At 39.7% G+C, this 13,861-nt stretch overlaps 1 protein-coding gene across 1 annotated transcript in view; it reads left to right on the top strand.

Moving 5' to 3' along the window:
* Nucleotides 1–13,861, top strand: part of cntnap2a (contactin associated protein 2a) — a gene marked incomplete at its 5' end in the record, with an annotated part of 327,084 nt that overhangs the window by 274,565 nt on the left and 38,658 nt on the right. The window contains one exon of the mRNA XM_080515381.1: nucleotides 9,671–9,841. Within this exon, the coding sequence (XP_080371507.1) occupies nucleotides 9,671–9,841 (171 nt within the window). The remainder of the gene's footprint in view (nucleotides 1–9,670; nucleotides 9,842–13,861) is intronic.

The raw sequence follows: 13,861 nt of genomic DNA, 5'->3' as shown, positions 1-13,861 counted from the left end.
AGTGTGTGTGTTTTAATAAAATCGTTCTGTGGTCCCAAGCTCAGTACTAACTATTTTGAGGCACCCAGGAGCCAATAAAGGTCTTTGTTTACTTGATTATAAGTGATTATAACTGACTTCCCTCATTTCTTCTGATTATAACTTAAGAATGAAAGCTCTTTTAAAAAGGCAACGTTGTTATTTTCATCTGGAGGAAAAGCAGAAATACCGCTGATTCACGAATCTCAATTTGTTTCTAACTTTCAAAAATGTCCAAAACCCTTTGAGAGAAGAAACAATCAGAATGCCTAATATATGTAGTTATGGCTTGGTGTGTTTTTTTCCTGACTCATGCATCCTTTCTATTTCTTTCCATCTCCTAAGGAAATATGGATTAAATGAGTTCAGAAAAAAAAAATTAGTTGGTATCTGTTTTGCAATGTAACAGAGTACCATTGAGACTTTCTGGAAAGTAATATCCTTTAGAGAGCAAAACTAAACATGGATTTAATCTGTAGTGCAAGGCAGCATGATCATTACAATAATAATGCTTCATAAACTATCTATTGGCTTCTCATTTTTCATGCTAAAGGGAATAATAGAACGGAGCGAGGCAATCTCTGAGGACAGCGCATTCAGTCGGTTTCATAAAGAGACTGTGTTGTGTTTAAAGTTGGAAGAAAGGATAAGAAAAATACCTTCACTGGTGTGCTCGATGTTCCACTGTTATCTTATCTCCATCAGTGTGTCCGTCCATTCATTCTGCTGCCGCGATGTGGCCTGGTTCTGTCCAGGGTGCACAACATGACAGAACACCTGCCCTTCTTCCTCGCCGGTGTCCCACTCATTAGAGGCCCTTCATCAACAACCTGATGCCACTCTCACTAATGCCCCTTCATCTCAGGGCTGCCAACATACAAACAAACCATGATTTAATGACCCATGACATCACATCTGTTTGTATGAGGGGGTCTATCATGTTGCAGCGTGGCAAACACAATTACCGAAGATGGATCCTCCTGTCAGTCGGATGGAGCCATATTCTCTTTGTCTTACTGTGTTATCCTCTTTGTGTGGGTGAGAAGCCGTTATTCTCCCTCAAATTGAGTGACCAAATTAACAAACTTTTAAAATGAAGATGACTTTGAGGTATGCTGCCATAGCACCAGCCAAGACACTGGAACATGGAGCATACATTATACATTGGCCCATTAAGGCATATTAAATGTATATTAAAAATTTCACACGTGAATAGGTGCTCCGTCTATGATTGATGCTTCTCATACTGTGCATGGTGCTCCGTCTCAGTAAGAGCAATGACGATTGGCTGCCATATAATGGGTTTCCGTAGGCAAATGACTAATGTCTTGAGCAGTCAGGAAAAGTTTTAGTGAGGAGGTGCTTGGGTGTCTTTGTGTGAGAGCGTGCGCACACTTCTGTGCGTGCGTTTCTGTCAAGAGTGCAACTTTCTGTGTGTACGTGCCCAAGCATTAATGAAGCCCATTTCCATCGCCAGTTTAATAGCAGCCCATACAGGCGCAGGCAGACATAGAGGAATTAGTCCCATTTATTGATGTTAAAAGGGTTTGGACGTTTTAATAAATGGAAATGAAAATAAAAGATTGCAAATGAAGCAGAGCTGCATACATATATTCCCCTATTATGATGTCACGTGTTTGTTCTGAAACATGCTTAACATCGTGACTGGCTATGAATGAAACTTTACATGGCTCACCAGTGAAAAGTCAATATTTGTTTTCATTGATTTCTATTAATTTATCACCATTTCTATCCCCACTTCTTTGTCATTTGTTTATGCCATTCATGCAATGGATTTATCTGTACATGTGTGTTATTTCTACACATCACAGTCAAATGGCTGTCTTTAATTTAAACATTTTGCCAAAGCGCACATTTAAATTGTGCCACACATGTCATCCAATTAAATGTGGATTTACATCACAATAGCCTTACCGCTCATCTATCTTGTGAATCCTCTCAGGTTAAGTTTTAGATGCCCCAAACATACACAATTTAGGACCTCAGCTTCAATTCATTCACTTCCTTTAGGAATTCTCAAGCTTATTATTTTTATGGTTATATGGTTCATTTAATGATCTATACTGTTGATTATGTTTATCCAGCCTCGTTTGAATTGTTTTTATGTGTTGCTTTCCTGCTTATCGTAGTTCCTTGTTCTCGGGTGTCACTTAAAAACAAGAATAACACCGTAATAAAATCAACTTTAAATGGGTTTTCTTGTACCCAGGGTGTAATAATTAGATATGTAGGTACAATCCAATAAACTTCATGAACCCATTTCAGCATGTAGTTTTAGTGGTCTTACTTAGTTAAGTGAAGTTGATTTCAATGTTAATTATGCTTTAACATCAATATCATGTGAATATTATGAATCACAGGGAGCATCTGTGTAAGTTTTATTCTTTACATCCCCAAAACTTACTTCAGTGTTAATTATAGCTTGCATTGTATGGCCGTAAGAAGTGGATCAGATAACAGATGGAGGAGTAGATTCAGAGCACCAACACAATTCCCATTCGTGAGTCTCCTTGAGAAAAATGTCATTTTCAAGAGAAACAGAAGGTGGAAAGATCTCCTAAATGGTATAGCTTCATTATTAAGCTGTACTTTTTCTTTACTTTTATCTGATCAAGGGAAATCAGTATTACAGCTTTTTTCCAAAGCCTCTTCTTAAGTAAAGAAAATGTGTACCTTTGACATTTCAGCTTTTTTATGGTGGTGCTTTGGATTAAAATAATACATTATCACATCCGTTTTTTTTGTTCTGTGTTTCGTGTTATCTTTCTTTTTGTGTAGCTCGGAGCTCTGGAGTTTTTGGTACTGAAAGTGTGTGACAAGCAATTTAATTACACCGTGAGATTGATAACGTCGTCGCAGGTCTCAAATGACAGACAAACTAATTACCTAAAGATTCAAATGCTACATTTACCAAGAACATACAGTACCTAGACCATAAAATGACATGCCACAGATGGCTCAATTACGCAAATGAGATGAAATGCAGGTCTCGATGGAAATTAAAAAATAAGCGAGGAGGAAATGCATGCTTGATGTGCGACAGATCAACGCACTGCAGAGCTATACATGTTCAAGTGTTTTCAACAATAATATCTGAGCATTGTCCTGAGGGCCACTTCAAAAGTCAGAGACCTTCTGAGATACAGGTACTGCTGCCTTCATCATTAGATGAACCTATTCTTAGCCCTTAAAAAAACAGCATGAAGTACACAGTAAAATAAGTGGAAAAGTTAAATTGGATGACACATTGCATGTTTGTTCCAGCAAACTGCATAATAAGCTCAGTTGGTCTGAGTTTCTAAATGTCATAAATCGACAGGGATATTAAACATCCCGCTGTGCCTACATGCAGCATCTGTGAGGATGTGCTCATTAATATAACCTATTGTGGTCTCCTCTGTCCACCAACACTGTACAGCGCTAGTGGTTCTTCCTAATGTGGTTGCACATGTATTGTGTTTTACATCTGTGTCGGTGTGCAGTGCCTGAAATTGTTTGTTTTAATGACCTGGGACAGTGCAGTCAGTCATCCTTGCCATCTGTTGGTGCTGGCCCATAACCCATCTGGCCAGCCACAGACAGATGAATCATCTCGTTGGCTTCCGGACCAAAACTTCACCCCGAAATATATCGCACATCATGTCAACCTCTACAGTTCAGTGGGCATGGTTAAAAAAAACAAACATGGGCCCTCATGGGCTAATGCAAAGGTCAACAGCTGTTATCAGTGTCTCATGTAACACAGTGTTCCATGTAATGAGCTGATTGATTGCAGCAAAAATGGAAACGATGAAATTTGCTATTCATGGCAGGAATCTGCTCAAGAGTTAAAGTCTCTGTTGAACAATACTTTTGTGATCCGTACTCCCAGTTGATGTATTTTTTGCAAGCTGCCTATATTTAGAATTACAGAAATCTAAACCAGTGGTTTTCAGTGTTAAAGCATAAGGAGTTCACCCTTTTTTAAATGTCGTTAAATGAAATTATCAAATAATTGGAAGGGTAAAACATAATGAGACATTTTATGAAACATATTATTGGGACCTAATTCATTGTAAGCGAAATGGAGACTATTTGAAATTATAAAATTTAAACTATCACAAAATCCCAAGTGTAACAGTTGGCGAATAAGTCGTTCCAGACGGTTCAGATATAAAATATCAAACTAGTGTGACTGGAGTTTTGTTTTTTATTGCTTATTGATGTAACAGTTAACAATGCAGATGAAAAGGGTTTGATATTCAACCAAAAACTACGATTCTGTGTGGGGCAAAGAAATCTGCAGCAAGATGTTTCAGAGGGAGGACTTGGTGTTTTCTCCTGAATATTATGACACAAACCAAGAGCAACAAAACTGTCAAGCTCGATATCGTTTTGATTTAATGACCACGACAGTAGTTACACTTTCCTAGAATGGAGTTTGACTGTATTTCTTTCAGAACATCGGTGACTCTTAATGGCACGAATTCAACATGATAGTATCATATAGTTGCTGCAATTTGTGGGCTGCACATACTCGGCGTGGGTCTCTCATATCGTCGCATCCCAAAGGTGCTCTATTGCTCTGAGATCGCTTGGCTGTGGTAGGAACCATATTTGAGATTATTGGAGTTTCGTAACGTCGGACATTATCCTGCTGGTCGTCACCATCCGAGACGGGCACACTGTGGTCATAAAGCGATGGATATAATCAGCAACAATTCTCTGGTAGGTGAGGTGCAATTCCCTGGTCTGGATAAGAGTTGATTAAAAAAAAGTTTACACTGCAGTTTGTTTGTTTTGCACTCTCACTGGCTTTTCGAACAATGGATGGATGGATGGATGGATTTTTAATCCAAATTGTAACCCGACAATCTAGCAAAGATTTAGCATCATGTGGCACAATATAAATTCTATATTCTTTTGTTGTTCAATTAAAATTTTACTGATTTTAGGCCTCAGTTTCCTGTTATCGACTGACAGCGGTCCCACTGATATTGTCTTGGGCTGTTGTAACCCAACTGCTTTTATGTCATATGTGTTCAGACAGGTTTTTCTTGCATGTCTTGGTCATTGCAGGGGGGTTACTGTGGCCTTCGTTGAGTAGCAACCAATCTATCCATCCCCCCACTAGCCTATTGAAACAGGGGTTTCAAACACATTTTTGTCCAGGGGCCACATACAGCTCAATTTCATCTTGAAATTTGTTCTTTATTGTGGCACAGAGAATACGTATCGTTGCAAAACCAAACAATTACTACTACAAATTACTACCATCTCAACATAAAACCAATTAACTGATGCCATCTGGTGAAAAAACATAGTGAAATGTCCAAAAATAAATATATAAATAAAGCTGTTGCATTATGTATTTTGTTTTTCTTTACAAACCCTGACAACATGGCTTTGAGACGAGTTTGCGAGCTTTCATGGCAGCATCACCGATGTCTCAGCTCAGGTGTCAGTGTTTTGTTGAGTCCACTTTATTTTCTTTGGATCATTGCATGTGATCCCTCGAGATCAGCATGCAGGAGAATCCAGGAGGTCAACAGTTTTTGATATCCTCAGACCAGCTTATTAGGTACTAACAACCTAAATAAGCATTTCTTCACCCTTTTCTTTACACTCAGTTCGAACGTCAGGTCACATAGGTCTTTGTGAATGCATTAGTTTGCGGAGATTGGCTAATATGTGTTATAGAGAGCCATTTGGCACGTGCACCTGATGTGACCATTGAGCTCTCTCCCATCAGTATATATTGGGGTTTGTTTGTTTTTGTTATGTTCTTTAAGTAGTAGTGTCATGTTAAGTCCATTGGTATTTTCATCGGCCCAAACAATGAAAAAAAAAAACTTGCTTCTAAAAGCCAAAGCACAAGGGGAAACACCTTGTTATTACCTTGTACCCACAATAAAGAAACCTTTTAACAAAGTTACCAGAAAAAGCTACGTCAAGAAAACTAGAAGTTGAGCTGAGATTGTACCCAGTAGCACACCTCACGCTGAGACCAAGGGCGACCAGGAGGAGTGACAACAAGATGAGAATCACTACATTGGCACTACCTTGAGAACCAATTAGACTGAGAAAAATGGCTTGTCAAGAAAACCACTTCAGATTCCATTTGAAAGCAGTCTGCCAGCGCCCTTCACCAGCCATTGACATCGTTTCTAAAAGGCTTTGTCGTTTATTGGTCCTATGTACCATAAGTTGGCTGCACATAAATACATAAGAGAAAATGGCTTTGCGCAGACAACACGAGTGGCCTGGATGTCTTCTAAAGTAGCTCCTCTGATGTAGGATGTGGCTTTTAGATGTTTACATCAGACTCGCCACAACAATAACAATAGGCAAACCCTCTTCTGCTATCAATTTTATTTGATATAATATTTCAGTATCATTATCAATATTCCATTATCAGTCATTTATATGCTCTATCTTTTGCAACATTTGTTCAACAAACATTTCAATATGGTTGCGATCAATGTGCCTCAGAGCCCCGCCAACCAGATACATCTGTGAATTTGGCACAACGGCAATCAGAGGTTTACAATTTGGCTGATAAGTTGTTGATTTTTTTCTTTCTTCAAACACTGTTTTCACTTCAGTACTTCAGTTCCTTCAACCCCTTAATTCTTTGTTCTTTTTTAGCTCTCACACTATGGATCCCTTTTCAGCAATTTTGCCTTCCTCCCACTACTCTGTATTTTCCTTCTTATTTTCTCTCCCTCCTTCAAACTGGAAACTCGTCTCTGAGCTGTAATTCTATATCCCAGTGTCCTTCTTTCTATTTCTCTGTCTGGCTTCTTTTTACTCTTTTGCTTGAAGCTCTTACGATTTCCGTCAGCGCATACAAATAAATACCCAAATTCATCGAGCTTCTTTTTTTCTTTTTATGCTGTGAGCGTCTTTGGGATGTTGTACTATAAGTAGGGCTGCTTGATTTTGGGGGAAAAATCATAATCACGATTATTTTGGCCAATATTGGAATCACGATTATTTACACGAGTATGTCTTTGATTTTGGAACAGCATTTATTGAACATGTTTAAAAAAAGACTCCTATTAAGCATATAAAAATATCTTGGAATGTAGGAGTAAAAAATAAACTGTTATACTGCACTCCATCTTTTGAAAGCAAGAAATAAATAACTTTAGATACTAATATAAACTACAGGAATGAATCATGTTGCTTTGCATTATATGTTGATACTTTGGCTGTCCTGTGGCTAAGCTAAGCTAAGTACTTAAAAGCTAAGTAATGCTCGCCACCGTTGGCATTAGATAGCTTTAAAATGACACGTACCCTAAACCACTGGTGTAACGCGCTGTTATTTTGTTATTTACATCATCAATATATGGTGAACACACGCAAGAAACCATACATTCATAACTTTTTCGGGAAATTTAAAAGTAGTGACTTACCGCCATGTAGCTCGCGCTTTCGGATTAAACGTGTCATCATTGTGTCGTCGAATGCCTGTGAGTGGAGGTCTTGCGCGGCTCAGAACGAAAACATAATCGTTTTTCCCCGATTATATGAATTTTGAGATCGTCTGGAGCCAAAGAAGTAATCGCGATTAAAATTTGATTAATTGAGCAGCCCTAACTATAAGTACTAGTTTTGTTTATGCCTTTTTTGCATCTATGCCTCAATGTGTTCAGCATCGCTGTTCCATTTTTGGTGATTCCTTGTGAAATCCCATCATTATGCCAACTTTAAGCCCTGCATGTGTTTACAGCTGAGTAAACAAAGGCTTAATTATTTGTTTCCAGGGGCTCTGCTTGTTTAGTCTTGTTTAGTCCTGAATTAACCCTGTTTAATAATTGGACGGACCTCCCGTAGAGAAATGAACAGTGTTCTAACTTCAAAAACACTAATCACAAAGACAGCATCAGTAGGTGGTTGTCTCCTAGTGTGTGTGCGCGCTTAGCTGCTATCTGCCCTCGCTCCCGGTGACAGGATGTGGGGCAACTAGGAGAATCAGGAGCTCATCCCAGCCATTGTGGCGGGACGCTTATCACACTGAACCAGAGAAGGCGCTCAGTCACACAGAAATGCACGGACACTGGTACACACCTGCAGACGTACCGTCACACGTGCAACACACGGGGCGACAATTTGGAGACAAATGGGGAAAAAGGTCACAACGGCAAAATGACTGGTAGGGGTGGGGGTGGGGATGAGTTAATAATCGATTAGCTGCTTGGATGAAAAATTTGTCAGCGAGAATTTCAGTGTCGCGTAAAGGTTTGTCATTTATCTTTAAAAGAAAAAAAAGCATGCATTTTCTGCATGAGAGTCTAATTTTTAAGGATTTCGTTTCTAATAGTGAGAACAAAATATCTGTCAGAAAATAAAAAAAGATAAACCATTTAAAGGTTCTCAAGAAGGTGTGTGTTCAAAATCCTTTTTTTCTTTTCACACATAGTTGCGTGCCAATTCGACAAATCATCACATTAGAGGTAAACTTATCCGCTGCCTTTTGAGTTATTGCAATGACTGAGAATAATTTCCTGCAGACTCGCTCTAAATTACCACTCGCATCGCCCAATTGTTATTAATCTGACTTAACCAGCCTTAATCTGACCGTCAATCGTCTATCATTTTCCTGATTTTCCTTCAGTTTTGTCCCAACGTTGAGAGAAGTCTCCATGTGTCAGGGTGCCATCAGGTTAAAGCTCCCACCAGTCAGTCTAACAGCACAATGATCCTGTGTACGGCTTCTTTCGGGAGGGAACTGCAGAATCTCATCCTCTGAGGAATAAATGAGATCTCACCCGATTGATGTCACATTACCTTTCACTCTCCGCTTCCTCCTCCTACCCTCCAAATGACCTGTAGCTCAACTTTCTTTCGGTGTCATCTGCCCTCCACACGACTTTACTCTCTTATTTTCCATCCCCTCCTCAATATTCTATCCTCTCACCCGTGCCTGGCCTCTTTCCGCTTCTTCCGTCTCCTCTCCTCACTTGTCCTCTCTGCATTCTCCTCCCACTTTTTCCCCTGCCTCCCCGTCATCCTTCCTGGGTGCGAGCGGCGAGACAGACGTGTGAGGGGAGAGAAGACAGCGGAGAAGTCACTTCATCAACCACAGTCTGATAATTCATCAGCAGCTGTTTAGTCTGATTCCACTTTGTCTTCATTAGCTCCTTCCAGTTCCAGTACATTCAGAAGTCGTTAGAAGAGTCATCAGAATCCTCGTAACATTTTGTCCGTTGTACCCTTGTCCCATTTCTACGTCTTCATTTAGGAGAATAAAATCTCTTTCGCTCTGCTGTTAGATATGATCGACTTTTATTAAATAATATTGAAGTTACAGGAAATTACAGGCGACATTAAAAACTCAATGTGGGAATAGATCATCTGTGATGAAATAATTTTCTCACCAAAGAGATATTAAATTAATCACATTAAACAATAGACTTAAGATAACCATATTTTATCCAGAATGGATGGATGTCCTTTGAGTGAAATGGAAATGGATGCTCGGCCATTTGAAATTAAACCAGTCCTGCGATTAAATTTCCTGCTGCTTATCAGACCAAAACTGGTGTTGATGTGTTCGACAGTGCTAATGCAGGGTGAAGTGGGTGTTGAATCTACATGGGATGTTTATTTTCTGTTGGGTTTTTTTTGTTTTTTTTTCATACAGATAACTACTGGAACGCTGCTTCATTTACCACTCCATCATCGTACTTGCACTTCGCCACCTTCCAGGGTGAGACCAGCGCTGACATCTCCTTCTATTTCAAGACGAGCGCGCCTTATGGCGTCTTCCTGGAAAATCTGGGAAACACCGACTTCATTCGCTTGGAGCTTAAATGTAAGGCGCTTTCAATTGACTCTGTGTGTGCATGAGAGTTGTTTCTTTCTGGTTGTCTCTTTTCTTCTGCTTCTTAGTCTGATTCTTTATCCTGTCTTGTGTGAGGTTTAATCCGGCGGTCCGCCAGAGAGTATCGGGTGAAACCTTTTGCGCGCACGCTCAGACTCGCTCAGATCCAAAGGCCGATGAAGGCATGCACACACCACCAATACTCATTTGTCTTCCTGATTATAGTGCACGTTTTGTGTGATTGCAAGAGCGAGCAATCATTTATTTAAGATAATTGGTGTGTGCAATAATTATGTCCATTCTGAACCTCTGTTTAACCAAATCACCCATTTTAAGGATGACAAAACACAACCTCTCTCTCTCTCTCTCTCTCTCTCTCTCTCTCTCTCTCTCTCTCTCTCTCTCTCTCTCTCTCTCTCTCTCTCTCTCACACTCCCCCCACACACACATAGAGTTCTCTGATTATAAAAAAAAAAAAAAAAAAAAAGTGCCAATAGATGCACATTTAAAGCTCTCTTAAAAGGAATTGTAACCTTTTCCATCACGCCCTACGTGCAAGCATAAACATGCACCCACACACACTAAATGGACGCTCACTCGCAGTGAGGACATGGGTAAACTGTGTGGACAATTGCGTGTTGAAGAGACCAAAATCCACCCACGTAGAAAGCATTTGCAGTTTTATACCCTTTCAGTAACAGTCTTTCGCAGCACTCACACAAATTAGCACATAATAAACCAAAATGTGACGCACTAATAAAATAATTCATACTGTTAGTATAAACACAAGTCAAAATATGCAAATCATTGTTTTAAAATGTATATTGAAGCAACTGAGCTTGCGTGAAAAGAGTTCAGCAGGTTAAAATGCAGGTAAAAATCAGAAAATGCAAACATTTAAGCTATGGCTACTCCACTACTGTGGCTGAACTCTTAACAACACATGCCATGTATTCAAATTTAGCTTTTTCACCGGAGTTGTGGGAACCTTAATTTCCACAAACATGTCTGTTAAGGACCATTCCCTCGGGGAAAAGTTTCTCTCGCATATTGTGATTTGCTTTTCCGCAGCGGGGTAAAAGCCCTGGGACGATTAAGTGAATTAGGTCACTGACTTATCAAAAGTGCAGCAGCTTTAAACTCCCTCTGAGTGTCATCCTCTGCAGAAATGACCAACAAAGCCTGGAATTTATAACCAGAAAACATCTGTCCAGACAAAAAAAAGGGTTGCTGCTCCAGCTTAATTATTGTCGTCGAAACAATACAAGCAAAACAACATGTGAGTTTTATTTCTAAATGTCCTCGACCAGTCACTGGAGTTCAGTATTATAAGTCCATGCTAAAAGTTTCTGAACATTCACAAAGCAGTGCCCTGAGCAGCGACTTTGAGGGTGTTATGAGGTGAATCTCTTTGGAGCTTAATCGCACCCTGCTCCTCTGGTAAAAATGTAAGTGTAGAGAACAAGTCCAGAGAAGTTTCCTCTGGCCTTTTTTTGTCAGTTCTGTGGTCCAATTCCTGGACTTGGGATCGATAGGTAGTTATCTTGTGATTAAAATAAATGTTCTTCTTCATGAAAGATAACTGAAATAATAGAAGAACTGTATGACATTTCAGGGGGTCTCCAGGGATAAAAGATTGGAAATCACTTGAGAAGATGAAAAAGACAATAGCTTCATTGCAAGATTTGGTTGTTGCACATTTTATGAACTGTTTAATCGATTGTTGTTTTTGTTTTTGTTTTTTTCAAACCTACTATTGCATACATAAAGTGTAGATCTACATTATGAAAGTAAAATTAAACTGATGGTTCCAGAAGAGAGTTTAAAAACTTCTGATTGATGTATGACAGCAGGTTGCTTGGACCTTTTTCCGATAGCTTAAGTTAAGTTTCCCGTTCAGATCAGCTCTTTTAAAATATTCCTGGACTTCAGTTTTGTTTTGGGTTTTTTCATTATGAAGGGGGTTGCTGGCGCTGCATGGCTGTCTATTGAAGACTAATTACATTTCTTTGAGAATCAAAGAGGTTTCAGTCCCAGAGAAGTCCAGGCTTGCTCGTCCTGCTGGCGTGGCTGGCCTGCCACACCGTGTCGAACTGCCAAGCACCAAATAAGACACCAAGTCAAGGAATTAAAGTGTTGTCTGAAGCCATCCATCTAATTCTGGCGCTCCGCCTTTCTGCTGCAGATCTTCCCTATGTTTCATGACTAGCCAACATTTACTCTTGCAAATAAAGAACTGTGAAGACGCATTACTTTGTACATGCAATGAATATGAAACATTTGCTAAAGGGGTTTTAGTATTTGTTCTTGTAATGTGTACAAAAAAAATCCATGTACAGACCACTGTGTGTGTATTAATGGACAGAAATTCATCTTATTTTAGTTAGTTTAGTAAGTTACTCAACGTGTGTATGTCCTGTCCTGCCCTTTCACTCTATGACTATAGCACTACAGGCTGACCCCAACTGCTTTGTGGAGTCAAAATAAAGACTTTATATGTGTTCTAGTGGTTTTAGGTTATTGCTACTTCTGAGGGGTGGGAGAGTGCATAATGTCAGAGAGAAGGCCCTCATGTCACTGTGAGAAAAAACATCATTCTGTCCACAGAAATTAAAGTCCACTTAAGGGAAATCCAAATTATTTGGTGGTTATGATATGTGTTAAATTCAGAGTTAGGGTAGGGATACGTTAAGGGTGCGTGCGTGTACGAGAGCTTGTGCTGCTCTGTGCATGTGTCTCCTGAGGCTTTCAAAATGCCCCCACATCGATTTCCCCTCCTCCCCTCACTTGCTATCATCTTGCATTTTGCCCCACAGCACACGTTTAGACACACAATCGTGAAATGGCTCGCATGCACACTCACACACATAAACACACACATAATCTCTGCCCTCTCGCTGGTGCAAAAACTCTATCTGCTGCAATCCAGTCAGGGCATGAAATGACTAGCATTACACTAAAATAGCATGGCTGTGCCATTGCGGGAGCTCGAGACACATCAACACACACTCGGATACACGGATACACACAGTCTTGTACAAAAGACATTACTGTGACCTCAGCAGAGTGAAAGTCATCAGGTGTACACTATTTCCTTTTTGAGTGCTAAAAGTAAGAGGTGGGCAAGACACACTTGCGAGGCAGCACTAACAATATTCTGAACTGTGTGAAGTAGACTGGTAACAGGACCGAGGACAGATACAGAGATCCATAAATGCTCAAATGCTTGACTCTCAGGATGCTCTGTGGCTCAAGGAAATGCACATGCCATATGCCATGTTTTCAGTCTTTCAGAAGCCGCATTTTCATGCCCAAAGGTTATAAACATTTTCTGTCTGCTATCCAGCAGAAAAATGTACTTTTCCTCTGGAGACCTCGCTTTTAAAAACCCTGTGTTGTTGCCAGTTTTATTTTTCATGTGAAGACCTGATATAGAAAGTTTACTTTGAAGTTTGAAAGTAGACGGTGCCGCTTTGTCAGATGTCTTTTTGCCTTGTTATAGTAATATCTCGCCATCGTCTAAAGGAAAAAAAGCAAAGAGGTTTTTTTTCAGACTCTACTTCAGCACACAGTTAATCTTCATCTTATTACATCTTCTCTGTAGATGGTGCGAAGTGAGGATCCTTTGCATTGTGAACATGTACTTTTTTTTTTTTTTACTGATAAGAATAAGACAGTTTATCCGAAAAGGCTTTTTGTCACAAAGAAAAGTACAGCTTTTAAGAAATTGCTTTGAATCTTGCTTTGGCCTCAACAGAAGAAGGTTTGCAGTGACGCTCTGAGTTTGACTTGCTCTTAAACGGCGTTTCCATCCTCAAAGGGTCCGATCTGTTTCAGCTGAGTGAAGAATAGAGCAAAAGGCTAACAAAGCAAATTAGACAAACAACAAGGATTGAGCAAGTCCAACAGAAATGCGATCGGAAAGATAATACTCTGCCAGCCCTCTGAAAGAAATTGATGAAGAAAAATTAAATGGAACTTCACATGAAACACACACATACACAACCTCAT

The sequence above is a fragment of the Blennius ocellaris genome (genome assembly GCF_963422515.1).
Source record: "Blennius ocellaris genome assembly, chromosome: 19".
Classification (NCBI taxonomy): Eukaryota; Metazoa; Chordata; class Actinopteri; order Blenniiformes; family Blenniidae; genus Blennius; species Blennius ocellaris.
Note: the sequence above shows the minus strand (reverse complement) of the source record. Positions and strands in the feature narration are given on the sequence as shown.